The 19,330-nt window shown below is 35.3% G+C and overlaps 2 protein-coding genes across 2 annotated transcripts; one reads left to right on the top strand and one right to left on the bottom strand.

The window, feature by feature from the left end:
* Positions 1-134: 134 nt before the first annotated feature.
* LOC132293662 (pentatricopeptide repeat-containing protein At2g13600-like) lies at positions 135-3,172 on the bottom strand. The gene has a single exon (XM_059791214.1). The coding sequence runs from the start codon at positions 2,788-2,790 to the stop codon at positions 970-972; it is 1,821 nt and encodes a 606-aa protein (XP_059647197.1). The 5' UTR covers positions 2,791-3,172; the 3' UTR covers positions 135-969.
* Positions 3,173-3,508: 336 nt separating this feature from the next.
* Positions 3,509-15,565, top strand: LOC132293661 (probable ADP-ribosylation factor GTPase-activating protein AGD15). Its single transcript, XM_059791213.1, has 9 exons — positions 3,509-4,093; positions 5,609-5,667; positions 9,535-9,625; positions 10,906-10,960; positions 11,488-11,578; positions 11,679-11,877; positions 13,369-13,543; positions 14,277-14,371; positions 15,200-15,565. Coding segments are annotated over exons 1-8 (723 nt in total). The 5' UTR covers positions 3,509-4,042; the 3' UTR covers positions 14,279-14,371; positions 15,200-15,565.
* Positions 15,566-19,330: the final 3,765 nt, after the last annotated feature.

Genomic DNA, 19,330 nt, shown 5'->3' with positions numbered 1-19,330 from the left:
TAATTTATACCGCCTCTCCTTACTTGGACCTTGCCAATTGCCACCCTCCCCAATTTCCGTTACCTATTATGTATCTAAATCTACACCTCTAATTTTATTTGATAAAGCAGTTTAGTGCATATTTAATAATTTAATTTCTAGTTTTTTTTTTTTTTTTTTTTTTAAGCATAATCACTCGAATATAAATGAAACATGCGAGTGCGTTTTTTTGTGGTAATTACCTTTTCACACCTGAATCAAATTCATTGCGCTTGGCATGAAGAAAGTTTCTAGCTCACCAGATCACGTTCACCAGATCACGTTGTGAAAAATAAAATATTTTTACACACAAACAAATGAGCCAATTAATAAAATACAAAAGGGAGGGTGGGAAAAACATCCATGTAATGTGTAGATGATAATCGTGTTAGGCATTGGTCTTGTAGAGATGATGTCGAAGGACACAGGTTTGAGTCTTTGAGATGATAGACAAAGGAGATGTAGTGTGACTACTTTGGTCATGGACATGCATTGCAGAAGACATTCCAAACCCCCATTGGACTTCAGACGGAACGTTCATCTTCTACAATAGGAGAGAAGGTGTGAAGGAGAACAAGCCTGCAAGATGCATCCAGTACTACAATGACCGAGAGTAAGCCATAGCTTCTGCAACCAAAGCCAAGCAAAGTGAATTCCTCTTAGTGTTACGGAACGGAGACTTTTCTGCATCACATTTCTAAACCTTTGGAAAGGACTGTTTTCTAAACCTTTGAAAACAAAGCACTATTGGTGATGGTGATGTGTTTTTTCTATAAAATTCAGTTTGATACAACAGGAAAGCGAGGTGGAAGCATGGGTTCAGATTACAAGAATGTTTGCCAATACATACTGGAAATTTGAAACATGTTGATGCCAAGTTCGCAACAGAGCAAAGTTCAGATGAAAGAGAGTCTATTTAGATCATTTGGTAAAAGTGTGCCAGTTGACCATTTATATGAATCTTCCATCTACTACTGTAGGCATTAAGTGATCTCCGCTTGTTTCAATCCAACTAGAACCAGGCATTTTCTTTACATCCCTAGCTTCCATTAGTTTTCTCAACGTCCCTACTCCTTCCCAATTGCTCAAACCAGCAAACATGTTAGATAACAAAACATAAGTTGAAGGGTCTTCTTTGTCTAGATCAAAGGCATGCTCTGCTGCGCGTTTTGCAGTTTCTATATCCCCGTGTAACCGGCAAGCACCAAGCAAAGTTTGCCAAACCAGAACACCCGGTTGAAATGGCATTCCCTGGATCAACTCCTCAGCTTCTTTGATACGCCCTGCACGGCCAAGCAGATTAACCATACATGCATAGTGATCTTCTCCAGGGGATACCCCATGGTCATGGGTCATAGAAGAGAAATACTTCCATCCTTCATCAATGAGTCCTCCTGCACTACATGCATAAAGCACACAGATGAAAGTGATATAATTAGGCTCCACGCTCTCTTTCCTCATCTCATCAAAAACTTTAAGAGCTTCCCTAGCATGTCCGTTTTGCGCGCACCCCATTATCATTGATGTCCACGAAACAATGGAACGATCATCCATTGATCGGAAAACCCCCAATGCACCCTCCATGCATCCACATTTTGCATACATGTCAATCAGAGCATTATCCACACAGACATCAACATCATCCCCAAGTTTAATTCTTAATCCATGAACTTTCTTCCCTTCCTCTAAAGAAGCCAGATTAGCACAGGCATTAAGGGCAGTGGCGAGAGTGAATTTGTTCGGCATCACATCCAACTTCCTCATTTCTCTGATAACCCCAAGCGCTTTGCTTGCTTCCCCGCAATTCAGGCACCCTGCAGCCATCTGAGTCCAGGAGCAAACGTCTCTACAAGGGATTTCATCAAAAGCTTTGATACCATCAACCAAGTTTTGATTTTTCAAATACAAATCTACCAAAGAATTCCCAACACACATCTCACTTCCATGACCAGACTTAACAAGCTGTGCGTGAACCTGCAATCCAGTTTTAAGATCAGAAAGATCAGCCAACCCGGTAAGAACACTAGCAAAAGTGAAGTTATCTGGCTTCACACCTTCACGGTTCATCCTAAACCAAAAGCCTGGAACTTGCGAGTAGGAGAACTGCACATACCCAGTCATCATGGCATTCCAAGACACAATATCCTTATTTTGACACTCCTCAAAAACTTCTGAAGCCTCCGACAATTCATTATGCCTTATTAAAGCCGTCAAAAATGCATTCGCCAAAAAAACATTGGACCCAAATCCAAACCGGACAATCATGGCATAAACTTGGTAGGCATGAGTGAGACTCTCAAAGAAGGAGCAGGCGTGGAGGGCGCTGACAAAAGTGAACTCATTGGGCTTCATTCCATTCTGACGCATGCAGCAGAACAGAGAGAGCGCTTTCTCGGGACAACCATGTTGAACGAAGCCCGCAATGACGGCTGTCCACGACACCACGTTCTTCTCAGGCATTTCTTCGAACAGTTGGAGACCACTTTTAAGATCACCGCATTTAACATGGACGTTGAGGAGATGATTGCGGAGGAAAAGGGTAGAGAGAAGAGCTCCCTTGATGAATTTGGCATGGATTGCTTTGGCCTTGTGCAAGTCGTGGGTTTCAACGCACCGCCGCAACAGAAGAGTATAGGCCTCTTCTTCATCCGCGATCAATGACTTTGCCACATAGCAATTTGATTTTGATGCAATGTGAAATCGGCCAAAAGTAGTAGCAGTAAACGGTGGTGGTCTTGTCCTGAGTTGCGAACGGAGGGTTAGAAGGAGCATCTGTCTGCGTGCATCATTCTCGTTTCGGCATGACCGTTATGTTTAAATTTTAAAATATTTTTACCTCAAATATAAATAGCTACTTGAATTGTGTGATTTGTGTGGATATATTATATATAGCTTCTTTGTTTTTTTTTGTTCGTTTTTCTCCACTGTATATAGGTATTGGAGGGGCAGGATCGAGGCACAATTGGCCGTAAGTAATTCTATTTTTCAAATTTTTTTTTTTAATATCTTTATTTTTTGAATTTCAAGTAAACACTAACTAAACAAACTAAACGGACATTACCTCTAACAGGATTCAAATACATAAAAAGAGAGCATGTCATGAGTTAATATTCATTGTGTTTTAATTTGTTTTTAATTTTCTTGCAAAAATTGTAAATTAATATTAATTTAACTTTATTATACTGAGTTAAAATGAAATGAAAAGTTGTTTTTATCACCAATCCAACTTGTTTAATTGATTACTAAGTCTACTAGTAAATGGGATTTAGTAAGGTCAATTTCAAATCTGTCTGATTTTGTCTCACATTAAAATTAGAGTGAATTCAAGCTATTCCACTATATATATTAAGAAAAAAATTCTTAAATTACTTTATGATATAATTATAAAAAAGAACTAACATAAAAAAACACACAATAAGAAGTAATTAATATGATCGAATTCTTGACTCGTTCAAGAAAAAAACATAAACTGGTCGGGGCAAGTTAAAATTTGACATTCCTAATATAAGAAACTGCTTTCTTTAGTTAAACCAGCTTTACACAACCACCTAAAAAAAAAAAAAAAAAAAGTTAAAGGTTGTTAATCAAACTCCGTCATATAATTTATAGAAATCGTTTATATTTTAGTAAAATTGTGACATGACAATATGAGGAATAACAAATACTATCTCTTCCCCAAAAAGAATGTGGGCGGAGTAAAGTTTGGAAAACTTGGAAGTGAAGCAACGGGATCAAGATACAATCCTGCTATCGGATTACTTATTATATTATTAATGGTAATGGAGACAAGTCAATCCGTGGAAGAGAATATTCCAGTCCCAAACGGTATTTTAGGGAATACCTGACCGTTTCCTGTTATTTTGTTTCGCCGCCAGTACTAGTAGTTGCCAAGCCAAGCCATTCCAAATCATTCCCACACGGTTTTAGAGAGAGAGAGAGAGAGAGAGATAGAACACGTCCCCCGTCTTTCTCTCTCCTCTCCGGTTCGTTTGCCTTTGATCGCTTTCCGGTGATCGGTGGAAAGATGAACGGGAAGGCCTCCGTGTCTAAGGAGCTTAACGCCAAGCACACCAAGGTTCTGTTATACACAATATATATATATATATATATATATATATATATATATAATCTGATTTTTATTTGATTCTGTGACTCCAAAATTTAATAATAAATACATGCTCTCTTGGTGTGTTTTTCCGTCATTAATGCGATGTTTTGGCTGATGTTATTAATTCAACATCCGTCCTTTTCAATCTATATATATTTTTCATCTCTGTTTTATTAGGTCACATCATATGTGATGAAAATTTCTGAAATTTGAAGTATTGATTCGATTATGATTATATTTCTTGTTCTTGAATGGTTACTCTTATCAATTAGGATTATATTTCTTGTTCTTGAATGGTTACTCTTATCAATTAGGATTATATTTATTGTTCTTGAATTGTTACTCTTATATGTTGGATTCGATTTCTTGTTCTTTATTTGTTACTCTATAGTTTAGGATTATATTTCTTGTTCTTTGACTGTTACTCTGTCTCTCTCCCTCAAGCACGCACAGATTCACATGAACATCCCAATTTATAAACTTATTATCGATGCTTTCACATATGCAATTAGAATGCATAAGATCAGATAAATCTTGGCTCCGAGTTTATTTTATTTTTCGTGATAACTTTATCATCTGTGTTTTAGTAACTTTTAGGTTCAAACAAGCAATTGTTGTTTTTAATGTTATTTGCATTGCATTGCATTGCGCAATCAAAAATTTTAATTTCCATTCAGCTAGATTTTTTTATTTTCAATTGGAACTGATGGCGCGGTACTGGGTCAATCCACAATTTATTCAGGATGCCTTGCACGAAAAAAATAACTAATATATTGATCTTATGACAAATAATACTAAAAGGTGTGTTTTCAAAGCATAAGATCTAGGTTTTTTCAAACAATCATTCAATTTATTTTACAAAAAAAGTGAAATGAATTTATTTTATACTTTTGCATTTTGGTGTATTAATTCTCCAATCTTGACATATTAAAGTACGTATTAACATTATATACACATTACCCTAGTAAATTCAGTTTGAATTCTATACAGCGTTAATGTGGTGCTTTTATAGAATTTGTTTTTTGTCAATCCAAATGTTGGATTGCATGCTAAATAACAAGTCATTTCAATGTAATTTTAGGTGTCGAACTGATATTTCTCATAATAAGAAAAATATTAGAATAAAAACTCTACTTTCAAATCATCTTTTCCCAGTAATTTTTCACCTTTGGAAGAACTACTCGTCCTTTATAATCTACTCTATTTTTATTTACCTCTTTTAATTGATTGTCTTTTCCCATCAAATGTATATATGTATATTGATGGATGGATTGATGCTTATATAAAAAAAATTGAAAAATATGTGTGAAATATAAGCTATTTAATTCTAGAGTGGAATAGGTGTTTATATGTTTACCCTGGGTTAATTACTGATGAAGGATTAATTTAACACGACTATTCTACTATTATGGCAGAATCTCTCTATCTATTTATTTTTATGATTTTTGTACTAACACTATCTTGCAAGCTGTTTTTTTGCAGATATTGGATGGTCTTCTTAAGCTGCCAGAAAATAGGGAATGTGCAGATTGTCAGAGCAAGTATGTTTTTCATAACTCGTTTACAATTTGTATCTTGATGTCACCATTATTATCTATATCAGGAGAACTTGGATAATAGCTATATAGTGTTTTAATCATTTCAAACACTAGTTTAGAATTCTCAGATCCACTTAAACTGCTCTGAGTTATTCTCTGTTGGCTATCAAGAATATGGTTATGTGTGCTTCCTTTTTTAGTAGTTGATCTGATAATTAGAGTCTATTTTTTAGTTAAAACTTACTCTGTTGGTTCCCCCATGAAATTTCTACTTTTACTAAAAGTTCATTTTGCTAGTTTCTATTTCCAATCAGTATTCCTTTGGGAGCACTCCCCTCTTGAGCACCTTTATATGAAATTTTACTTATCAAAAAATAAATAAAATAAAATTTCCAATCAGTATTCATGAACTCAATTTTTAGTGTCAGTTCTAATTTCTAGCTTTTAACTGAATGTGCCAACTAAGTAAGACGCTGGTCTGATGGAGGTCTACTACTAACGTGAATATTCATCATACTTCTCAAATGATTCTATAGACCGTCCATCTATTAATATGATGAGGGATGTGTTAGGCGTCCTAGGTGGCAGTTGGGCATGTTGAACATCCTTACTTAAATTTGATAAACGAAAGTGATGTTGAACATCTCATAACCGAACTATAAGGGGAAGTGGTAGTTTCTCGAGAAAGGAGTAAGAAAGGGTTTGAAAGGGATTGATTGCAAGGCACAGCTCTAAGGTTAGGGATCTAATGGTGAAAGCATAGTTATTGAAGTAGGATGAGATTCTAAATGGCATGTATATACTGGATTTTGTGTCATTAGGATTTAATTGTGAATTCTGACTCTCTAAGTGTGAGATTGCTCTTTTCCCAATTTCAACTGTCAGGATTTCAATCTGATGGTTCACGTTGCAGGTACCACATTGGAACCTTCTGAAGCCTGAATTTAGGGTCATTGGAGGAATATGTTGGAATTAGATGAATCAGGTTTAGAGAGAATATGGTACAGGAGTAGTGCACAGCTAGGGAATAAGAATTGTTTATACTTTATATTAGAAACTGCAAAAAATAGGATGCTGAGGAGGCATAATGAATCTGAGAAAATTATGCATTAGAGGATTGGGATGAAAATTATTCATTAAAGGATTGGGATCAATTTCTACCCTCTGTCTTCACAGAAGGAGGGTTTGTGATAATTCTTAAAAACAATGTGTATGAATTAAATACAGCTGAGTAAGTGAAAAGTGCCTCGTGTTTGTCTGGTGGATAATGTAAAAGCAAGTAAATTTAGTCGAGCTATTTGTTTTTAAGATTTAACTAGGTTGGAATGTGTGGCTTTAGAGATAGGTTAACTTTACTGTTTTAAGGTTTCCAATCTGTCGAGCTTACTTTTCCGAATTTGGTGTTATAATTGGATACTCTCTTATTTATTGACAGAATTTTTAGAGTTGAAAATTTAGCCTTGTGTGAAGAGAATGGAAAATTGTGCTGCTAATCATCTAGCCAGTCATTGTTCTCAGTTCTTAGTGGCACTTTTTAACTCTGCAATGGAGGATTTTCCTAATTGTGTTGGTCTTGTGTAGATAAAGTATTCTCGATATAGTTGATTTAGTTATATTAGCTACTATTGTTTCTTATTAAGACAAAGATAGCTATTTTACATTCAAGTCTAAAATTCTAATTAAATGAATCTTAAATATTACTTAAATTTTTTTAAATTTCAACCAAGAAATCTAAGATAGATAAAACTCACTCTTCAAAAAGATTGTTGGACCCAACTACTAACATTAATTCTATGTATAAATCGATCCTGCATTAAAAAGCAAAATGTTTGCCCAAAATTGAAATTCAACACCTTTTTGATAAACTATGGAGAGTTGTATTATTTATTAAACACCAATTTTGGAGCATATCTTGTCCTTTGGATACTGGACGACATTAATTTCATTATGTTACTCAGATAAAATTTTAATTTAAACCATAAACAGCATGTTAAAATGTTGTTGCAGTCACTAATTTAAACTTAGTTGTCAACTCAATTGTTCATTCAAACGTAAAGTAATACCTTTTTATTAGTAACTTATTGTTCATAGTTGTTGTAGAAAAGTCATATTCTAATTTTGTCCAAGATTATAAAATCACTTTTGATCGATGAAATACTAGTTTTTATACCTCGACTAGACTATTTTATTGGTCATCGTGCCACGCGCCCTTCAGCAAACTTTGGAACCTAATTCACGGGCATCTTTTTTCAGTTTTCAAATTTGTACTGATATTTTGTTCAAATATTTATAGTTCATCACGTCATAAGCAGTTTTTCATGAGAACATTGTGAAAATGTGGCTTCAGTATTTGTTGATATTATACAAAAAGTTATAGGGTCGCAATTAAGTTTCTAAAGAATGGCCTAAAGAATACTACTATACATTTGTTTACTGGAACACTCACTATGCACTAAATGATTAGAATATTCTCTCAGTATATTATGCACACATCCGAAACATAAATATGATTGTTGCCATCCAGAGGTATTACTTCTGTGAAATGTGCTTGCAATAATATTTCCCTGAAATTTCATAAAGAATTTTTTTTTCTTTCTTCAAACATTTTTGCCAAACTAACCTAGAGAAATATAATATGACTTACACCCAATTAATTAAATTGTTCTTCAGAAACTGGGATTAAGGGTTGTCTTGCAATTGGAAGTGGTAGATTGTATTGGAAGATATGATAAAATAATAATAATAATAATAATAATAATAATAATAATAATAAATAGACCATTAATGGAGAAAAATATGCAATCAGCTAGAGAAGATGGTCACCTTGGTTTTCTAGGAGCTAGAATCGTATTGATTATGTAAAATTTATACAAACAGTATTTTAAGTGGAAGTTAGAAGAAGGCAACATCTGGAGGGAGGTTTACCTAGGAGTAGGTCATAGATACCTCTTCAAGTATTGATATTTTTATTTTTTTTACTTCAGTTATTATTTGTTTAGACAACACAAAAGAAAGGGGGAAAGGGTCCTCTGAATAAGTTCTTTTTTTTTTCCACAAGTGTCCTCTGAATAAGTTTCTGCTTGCTGTCTCTGACTTTCTATTGTTACTTAATAGTAAATTTCATGGATCCTTATATATTTGGACCCTAAGTTACTTTAGTTCCATATCATTGAAGGTAAATTACGTCAACATTAATAAAACTTGCTCTCATGTTTTCTGACTGAGCTAAACCTGACATGTAAAGAAGCTATTATTAAAGCATTAGCCCAGAGAGCTCAAAATTTAAAAAACACATGTTATGGCAATCAGGAATATAAATACTTTCAACATGCATTAACCATAGAGTAATTTTTTAATTTCTCCCACGAAACAGACTGGTGGTAGGATTTAAAGTTTTCACTTCTTGCTTATTGGTCCCCTTGCTGGATTTGGCTAGCTAATGGGGTCCACAACCATTTATGTCCATCTTCTATGCAAATGCCTACATGATCATGGATCTTACAATACGTTTGACTTTACAACCTCCCACCTTTGTTTTTATGCAATCTAATGAACCTGATCATTTCCCTATTGAATTTGTTCTTTTCAGTTAGATCAACCAGATGTGATGCTTATACACTTGTACCCCAATATATTAGCCCTAAATGTTACTTGCAAAAGGGCAGGTTATGAACCTCTTTTCTGGTCTAGAATCACTCTCTTGTTTTATTGGTAGTTATACTCTATCATGGTAGTTCAAGTTAAGATTTTGAATTTCATTTTCTAATTGGACTAAATATACCATCTGAGCCAAGGTTCCAAGTTGTGCACTTTATTTATTAATTTTTTAATGCAATATTTTGAGTTTTGCAACATATTTATTTATTTCAGGGCTCCACGATGGGCAAGTGTGAACCTTGGAATATTTATATGCATGCAATGTTCAGGAATACATCGGAGTTTAGGTGTGCATATCTCAAAGGTTTACACTTTGCCCTCTCTATCTCTCTCTCTCTCTCTCTTCTATTTTTTCCACAATATCAATGAACTTTTTGGCCTCGCGTATTAATGCTGGAAACCACAGGACCTACATAGTCAGTTTTAACTTCAAATTCATGTGTCATTCAGCAAATGTTAACTTCAACATCAATGTCCTACTGATACAAAAGCAGGGGGACTGTTAGAATGTACAACAAAAACCAAATTTGGCTTACTAACATTCGATATTAAGAGACTCAATGCAACTAGAAATTTATATGGTGAACTAGCCTGTATCGATTTATTGTGGCAACATTTGAATGGTGCTTCTGTAAATCATTGATTTACACTGCCATGTTGCTGAAGACAGTCGATTTACACTGGTCTACCTTTATTCTGGTGGCTTTGGGTCTTAACTCCCGGGCCCCAGGTCAAGGTTTCGAGACTGGTAGATCTCTCTCTCTCTTTCAAGTTAGTATTATTACATTTGACAAGTACAAAGACGGTGATTTTGGCTTTAACTGTTGTAAAGGCTTGCACATCAAATTTCAATGAACAATCAATTTCCTTGTTGCAGCTTAAAAAGGATTTAGTCCTGTCTTTGATGGGCCCTTGTAATAGATAAAGGAAAGAAGCTTCAGTTTCTTTTACCTCCTTCAAATAGTGTGTTTACTTGTGAATATTTTTGCTAGTAAGTTTTGGACCTTTTGGATTATCATCTCATGTTTACATGCCATTGGGCATTGGTTAGTACTGAAGATAAAATATTTGCTACATCCTTCTTCACCAGGAGGAAAAATAAAATAAAATGAAGTCAGATAATTTACGCTGAGAGTTTTCTAGCCAAATCTATGCTTCTCTTTTTCAACATAAAAATCTGTTGTTAAAATGCTTCTCATATAGAATGGTTCTCACATGCCCACATATAAATTTTCTGGGTCAGCTAACTTTGTTGCATGCCATATTCTGTAAAAAATAATATACTGGAAGAAGCAGAAAAATAGTGGGAATTGTTTTTAGAAGAAGAAAAATAGTGGGAATTGTTTTTACACTCCACTACTATTGATTTACACACATAAGTGGATGTGGTTTTAAGTATGAGACAAGCCACCTAGTGCAAAATAATGCCCAAGTCCCCGCATAGGTGGGGAATGGGTAAAGTGCTACTACATATTTGGTACATATTTCTTCCTCAACTTCACTTTTGATCAGTTGATAGTATTTTCTTGTATTCGTCCTTTCTTATTTCCAACAGTGGCTTGGTCTTTTGATTTTGTGCAATAGGTACGGTCTACAAACTTGGATACGTGGCTACCAGAGCAGGTTGCTTTTATGCAATGTAAGAATATGTTGTATCTCATAATCATTACTCATAAATAATAAAAATAATAAAAATAATAAATAAAAAAAATAAGAAGAAGAAGAAAGAAAGACAGAAATGAAATACCTGATAGTAGATCACAGAAGGTTAAATGTTTTCATGATGTGCATGAATGTTGAATTTGTTCCAATTCATTTCCCCCTAAAAATAGGATGCATTAGAAATATATATAAACCATTCAAATATCCAGTTTACAGAACAATCAGGTGACCTATTGTACCATGATTCACATGTTGCGCACAAAGAAGATAGCATTCTTATTATTAAATTTTTATCTCTAAATTGAACAAATTGATGGATAGCAAGCTATTAGTATCAGTTCAGTTTTAGCAGCTGCTGATGAAATAGATAGAGACCATTATTGATAAAAAAAATAGCGTCATCCCTTAAGTTGTCCTAAATGATTTTGATTACCTATCCATTCTATTTTCTGGATAGGCATTTACTGCATTAATAAAAATGCTAATTGTTTTTTGTATGTGTAGCTGTGGGTAATAAGAAGGCTAACAGTTACTGGGAAGCAGAACTGCCACCAAGTTTTGACAGAAGCGGGACTGAAAAATTTATCCGTGCCAAGTAACTTGTCAGCTGAACCATATTGTGCTGTTATATGATATGTCAAATAAAACTTTTTTCTTATTTTTCTGGTCCCAAGTAAATTGGTTGGGGTTTCCAGATACCAGGAGAAAAAATGGGCGTCAAAGAAAGCAACACAACCAGTTCCCGTGTTTGGTGAAAGGAGTTCTAATTCTGACAAATTGGTAGAAGATGGAGCCAAAAAAAGGATTCCAAAGAAAATAAGAAGCTTTTCCCTCGAGGAAGAGATTCTTACGAAACACATGGCGCAAGTTGCTTGTACGACAAGAACTCGTCGGGTAATGTTGATACACCTTGAAATTTAATTAATTCTGCTTGATGTGGGAAATTTCTTTCTGGATGTTTGTTCATACAGGTATATGTGTGCTTCTTGCTCTGTTTTTGTATACGTTGTGTTGTTTACCAAATACCTCATAAGTCATTATAGCCTTTGGCATGTGCGGGGTTACTAAGGGTTTGAAGGCAAAAAATATTTATTTTCTCTTATAATTTCCTATCCCCATGCTTTAGATTAAGAAACTTTCAAAAGCCAAGAATATGTATATTATGCATCCATTTGCTTTAGATTAACGTATGCCATCACATTTGTTAGTAAGCTATAATCACTTCTTCATTTAACCATTATGTCTTAGTTTTATAATTCGCACTCCATTTAACATATCCTGGTTGAGTTTTATGAGCAACATAATCCCCAATCTCCATTTTTATGAATAATCAAGTTGGCGTCTTTTTGACCCTCAATATTCACTATTTTTACATGGAAAGACGTACTAGTTCTACCTTAAAGCCGGATTCACAGTTAAGAGGACAAGAGAATTGGCTTATCTGGTACTATATTATATATATTACAACCTAACAGTTAAAATGGTCAGAACCCCAAGGGGGTTGGCTCAAGTGTGTAAATCACTTGACCCTGGTGTCTCATGAAGCATCAGGTCTAGGGCGACTCCTCATACTCATTCTACCTTAAATCCGGATTCACAGTTAAGAGGACAAGAGAATTGGCTTATCTGGTACTATATTATATATATTACAACCTAACAATAAAAATGGTCAGAACCCCAAGGGGTTGGCTCAAGTGGGTAAGTCACTTGGCCCTGGTACCTCATGAAGCATCAGGTCTAAGGTTCGACTCCTCTTGGGTGCAAACAATTGTGTGTGTGTGTGTGTTGGGGTGGGGGGGGGGGTTATCAACTAGGAAAAAAAATGGTCGTCGCGAAGAAACTAAAAATATAGCAGGGAATACCAAGAAGAAAAAAGTGAAGAATAAATGCACATAAAGAAATGGAAAGAGTCAAACCCTTTCATCTTGAGGGACCATTGTTGGATATGGTGGAAGTCATTCAAGAGAAAAATACATATCAAACAATATTTAAACTGAGACCACTGAATCACTGATCTAGTCTTAGTTACTCTTTAATCACTCTCTCCCAAAGTTTCCTAATATGACAATAGTTTGAAAATATTAAGGGAAGTAAATGTGGTAAGGGAGTTGGAAGTGACACTCGTGATTATGCATATTGTTGAGTGTTTTGTGACTTACCAATCTTCCTTCTTCTGGGCATGTTGGCCATGGATGAAGTGGCAGGTTTTTGGGTTTTGAGATTCTTTGACTGAAGTTGATGGTTTTTTTTTTCCTTCCCTGCTGGTCTCAGTTTCTTGTTTCTTCTGCTTCTTCTAAGTTCATTTTTACTGTCATTTTTAGTATTAAATCATCATATATTATAAATTGGAAATTTTTTGAATGCTCACTATCAAATTTTTAACAGGGCTCTTTAGACATGAGCAAGATTATTATACCTCCACCAAATGGGTCCATGCCTGAACATAGTACATCCATTCAGAAGGTTGATGGTACTACGGATCGCTTCAGCTTGTTCAGTGACCAAGACACAAAACAGAATCATTTTATTGTACCTCCTTCCAATTGGGCGACCTTCGAGTGTAAGAATACTACATAACTGTTACACATACTTTATGAACTATTCATGGTGTTATAAGAGGACTCAAAGAATTATAAAAACAGAGTGGCCTTAAACAAGGCAAATATAGATGATTTGTATTCTTATGTTCATATGGTCTTGACAAAAGTTTTACAAGGCAAATATAGCATAAAGAAGATAATTCATGTTCACAAAACAACATTGATGTGGGCTAGTTTTATTTTCGCACGGTCAAGAGAAAACAAAGTGATAAGATTCACAAACAAACACAAACACATCTTTATACATGCCTAAAGGGCAATTTTCATTGTTGGTCCAGCCTACATGGGATTCTGGGAGGGGTGTTCTGAATATAGACCAACCTTTGACATTATTTTGCTCAAAGTAATTGTTCTCAAAATCAAACCTGCACCCTTACACTTGGCAACTTGATCATTATCATCATCCTTGCTTTTTTCCCATTAATTGCCTTTTTCCATTCTTTCCTATTATACACCATGTCTTCTCTTAAATTTAAGTTTTTAAATTTTTTTTTAATTACTTGGCAAATTGATATTTACCACTTAAACACTACTACTCTTGGAAAAAAAATGTTTGCTTAATTTGGACTGAATTCTGAATGATGTGGGCAACTGCCATATTAATGGCCTTAGCATTCACTGCTGCTACGAACTTTAAAAGAGAATTATTTTTTCAGAGTGGTGACGTGACCTAATTTGAATTTGTGCTTGTAGGAGAGGATTGTAGAGAGATGAACTGATGGAATCTATGTCCAAGTAGTTTTGCAATGCAGTTAACTGTGAAAATGGAAAGGGTGATTCTCATTAAGGTATGCAGTTCGATTATTTTTCTACAAGGCTTCTATAGCATTGCTTCTATGTCTTGCATGGATGGGGCTAATCCTGGTATATAAAAACTACACATATTCCCTCTTCTTATATGATCCACGAGATCATTCCAAAAAAATTCAGTAGACTTAATGAAAGAGATGATGCATGATCCTAACAACAACAACGTATGTACATTAAGTCTCAGACCAGTAATTCTTGGCTTGAATGTTCTCATCAAGATAGGGAGAGCCCTCTTTTAACATTCACCGGAGCCAAACAAGACACAAATAGTTGTCAGTTAACCAAAGTTAAAGAAAAATGAAATGAAATAAATAAATAAATAAATAGCCCCCAAAACTTGTAGCAAACAGTAAAAAAAGGGAAAATTAAAGTAAATGTTATAGCAATTAATTATGATTCCACATAACTGATTTTAAGAAGAAAGCACCCTTATTGTATTGTCATATGGGTTGCCAGATTGAATCATAGAATTACCGAGCCCTATGGATGTTGATGTCATTAGCTATATAATCACACAGATGATGTCATTCTTATCTGATTCTTTGAATTGATCGCTCTATTCTCATTTCTAAATTCATAAGCAACTCTGAAAACAGTTTTGATTTGTTGGAAGATTAAGAAGCAGAGAAAATTATTAAAAATCAAAGCTTTATAACAGTTTAAGCTTCATATTTTTTTCCCCCTAGACTGCTACTTCCTACCACATGATTCCTAATATTTTCTTTACGATCATCTTACCTCTCATTTAATTACCTTTATAACTCACTTCTACTCTTTCGTGTTACCCTGCTGATGCATTAATACAGGTTCACTTTACCACCTTGGTTATGAGATCCTTTCTTGTTTTCATATTCATGTGCCATCACGCCTTCACCAGCAACTATAATATATAGTATTTCTTATGGAAGGCTACGCGCAAAACCACATCCCAAGGAAAACCAATTGTCATATTTCCTTGTTCTAGCATTTCAAGATTAGCTATTTACGGGAAAATTCTTAACCGGGGTTCAGAAATACCAGGTTTTTGAAATGTTCCCTAATCTGCTCTTCATTTATGTAATCAAATGTTTGAAGTGGATTTGGCTGGCTTAAATTATTCATCTTGATTTGTATTTTATAACAATTATTCATCTTGATTTGTATTTTATTACATCCTCTGCTTTTAGCTTGAAGTCACTTGTCAATTTTGATGTGCCACTATATTAGAAGCATTTTTCTGATATATTACTTGCAGTTGCTTGTCGATTTTGATTCAACGTATATGTTTGTTTGTCCAACTGCCAAGTGCTCATAGATGTTGCCACAAATGTGGCATTTTCAACGGGTTTGGATAGATTCAGAGATTAACCTAGGCTCAACCTAAGGTATGGTTTCGGATATCAAACATCCATGAAAATAAAGAAAAAATCAATGTCGCTCCAAAATCATTAATACTGATTTGATATGTGTATTAAGGGGAAATACAACATAGTTTTCATCAATACGGATTTACATAATGTTTGTCAGGCATTTGGTTTCAATTTGGGTTACTCGTAGTTCAGGTTATTTGACACCTAATCTAAGCTCAACTCGAATTAAACTTGAACTCAGATTCCGTCCTCGAAATTTACTCTTACCTTCTTCCTTCATGTTAGGAAACTGCGAGTGAATGACATCCTCCTGTTTCCAAGTAGACTCAACCTCATTGTGATGACCCTACCGAACACGCACTAAGGGATAACCCTATTCCGAAGAATTTAGTCCCGACGGTCGACAAAATGACTCGGGGCCTCCAATTATGTCATCTGGTATCTATACCAGTGTACAAATCCTTAGTCTTCCAAAAGCGCACAAAATTCCTAGGCATGCAACGGTTAACAAGTTGATACTGCTAAGCCATAGGTTACTGCCTACACAGATAAACAAAATCCGTGAAAAGTTAATTTAATAGGTGAAACAAACCTTCCTCCAAAAAACGCATTACTTCCTATACGGAAGATATCCCAACCAACCATTTCCTGACAAAAAACGCGAATATACGAGTTCAACTACTTACAAAATCCGACTGCCGCCTCCAAACCATGTGCAATCCTTTACAAAAGAGAATGCGTCGCTTCGATGTATCCCGCTTCCATGCCAGACCAACCAGTGAGAAATCTGCACTGCGTACCATCCAAAACCCCAAACGTTGTCACACTAACCTCCGTGTGCCAACACTGGCACAGATAATAACTGAAAAGTGAAGTAACACTTGCAATTACCCACGCAAACCTAGGATATATGTTCTAAGCATATCCTCCATGACCAAAGATAAACCTCCCGTCTAGAGATGCGAAACAAAGTCGTTGCCCCCACACCTTCAGAAAATTCCTTTGACATAACACTGTTTATCTACTATAAGAAATAACCACATGCTATAACTCTGTTATCAATGCAATGTAGAACTGATACAAAACGCCAAAGTAAACACTACTAGAATTAGTGTCCACAAGCGAACGTGCTCTATCCACTACTCTTAATCCATATGGAATTAAAATTCTAACCAATGTCGGTAATTTCTACCCACCATCTTCTCCTGATTAGTCCTACTCCCATTTTGATATAGGAAGTGGCTAAAACCTCCAATGATATCCAAGTGTCAATTTTCTACCTTGCTAACAGGTGATACTCTTGGAGACAATTATGTACATGTCCCTATCCGTACCGCACCAAACTAACATTATATGTCATAATGCAACTCATAACCATTTGACTACACCGTAAAATTTATGAATTTTGCATCTTATTCACTCCAACCCTCCTAGTATCATTAAGACAACTACCAATCCTCCTTCAGTACCCTAAGCTCATCTGAGTAAGGTACTACCTCCTCCAGGGTCAGCCCAATATTCTAAGCTGACCTCTTCTATCTCATTGGTAATAACAAGCGTTATTTGTTTTACACATGCTAAAATTCAACTGATTTCAAAATAACCACCGAAGGTTCAATTACCATATCGGTTGATCAAATCATCTTCCTCCCTATTACTTTCACTAGACGAAACTTAATACAAAGTGTGAATCACCACATCTATCCATCTAAGCCGTCTCGTGATCCGTGCTATTTGTATGAACTGATATCTCACCAATTCTAAATAATCAATGGAACTGATTTAATTATATCAGTCAAGCAATATCCCAACCAGAATCCTGACCCTAGTGTAAAATCAGAAATCTCTCAACTAAATCCGTGGGAACTACTCTGTCATTCCCGTTCTAGTATGAGAAATGACTGCAAGAGTCTAACGATCTCTGAATGGTCCATCTGGATTAGCTCATAGACATCCGACTTTGAGACAAAATCACTGTGTCCCTCCTCTTTCCTTTTCTCCAACCATCTGCTTCATTCAGCGAAACATCACGTTTCCTCCAGAATAAATAAAAACTAGGAGTGGTAAACCTTAGTCCTTACATCCTCTTTCCAATCTGTCTACCGAAAGTACCATTAGTCTAGTACCACCAGCTTCCATCTGCACCCATTGTTTAATATGGAGCATCGTTAAAAGCTAACTCTGCATCTAAATCCATACATTCTGATCCACGATAAACTTACCGATATAGAAAGTCAATCGGTAATTCTATTTATCAAAAGTCAACTAACAACAACTTTGCCACATACATCGTGCACCTCTTCCTTAGCTAGATGTTCAATCTTACCTTCATGTCCATGACATCCTACTTCTCTAACACAAGTAAGTGTCTATTAGACTGCCTGTCTAACTTCAAAAGAATATAAAATCTTTCCATCCTCCAAATAGTCAACAATTTCCTATCAACAACTATTTGTTGCGAACTGTGACCTAAAAAAAAAATTCCATATTATTTGTGCAAATGAAGAGACTTTGCTTCCTCCTTGATATACAACTCCGGTAACTCCTCCTAATGACATGCCCATATGAATAAAATTCTTGATTAAGAATAGACTGATGAATAGTTAGTCCATCTACTATCCTCAGTTGGTGTCATTCCAATAAGTACTTAAACCAGTACAAAATCCTCCTGCCGACTTGGGAACAACTTTTGATATTTCCAAGAAGATGTTCAGCAAAGTCAGTACCTCCAATAAATTATCGTGGCGTTAAGGTATACCAAACTAATCTAGATTATTTGACTCGAACTGCTGGTTTAATTATCCCATCCTGAAAACATACCATAATTACACATGTCTAGGTTCAATAGAGTCGCTAGAATGTTATATATCTACCAAATCTTATGACCATATGCTCTCAATCCTAGCGTAAATAACGCTATTCCTCTAAAACCATAGTTGGCCGATCACATACTTATGTCCCCAACCAAACCACATTCCCAATCCCAAATAACTGACGAAAATGAAACACATAAGATACATACAATAAAATAAAAATATAATCCTGCCTAAAACATCGTTCCTTCTAGAAAAGAAAATCTCCTTTAGAAATCAACCTTACCAGATTGGTTCACAGTTTCGTCGGTAATCATCCAACCTCGAACCATCTCTTTTAACCATAGCTCAAAACAAAATCTATTTGCCTCAGCAAATTCCAAAGGCTTAACCCTCATCCTCCTTATACGCGGAATGCAAACCGTCTAATTTTGCTTATAAGTAACTTAGAATGTCACAACCTAATCCCAATACTCTCCGGAACGGGATATAAAAACATCACTTCGTTCCGATAAGAACTTCATCCGATTCCTAAACTCCTGAAAAGTTTTTTTTTTATTTTTTTTATTTTTTTTATCCACCTATTTTAAAGGTAAAACGAAAGTCTAACTATATGTAGGTTGATCCACACCAACTCTACTAGCATCATTCACTATACTATTAGCGAATAAGATCACCCTTATGCAATCCTTCATCGTCAGGATTTAGTATCCTCCTTCTTGGATACGTTGTAATCTCCTACATTAGAATCTCTTTCGGACTCATCTTCTTCGAT

This window comes from Cornus florida, unplaced genomic scaffold, assembly GCF_030987335.1.
Source record: "Cornus florida cultivar Cherokee Brave unplaced genomic scaffold, ASM3098733v1 CherokeeBrave_3.0.0_Hap2_Chr02, whole genome shotgun sequence".
Classification (NCBI taxonomy): Eukaryota; Viridiplantae; Streptophyta; class Magnoliopsida; order Cornales; family Cornaceae; genus Cornus; species Cornus florida.
Note: the sequence above shows the minus strand (reverse complement) of the source record. Positions and strands in the feature narration are given on the sequence as shown.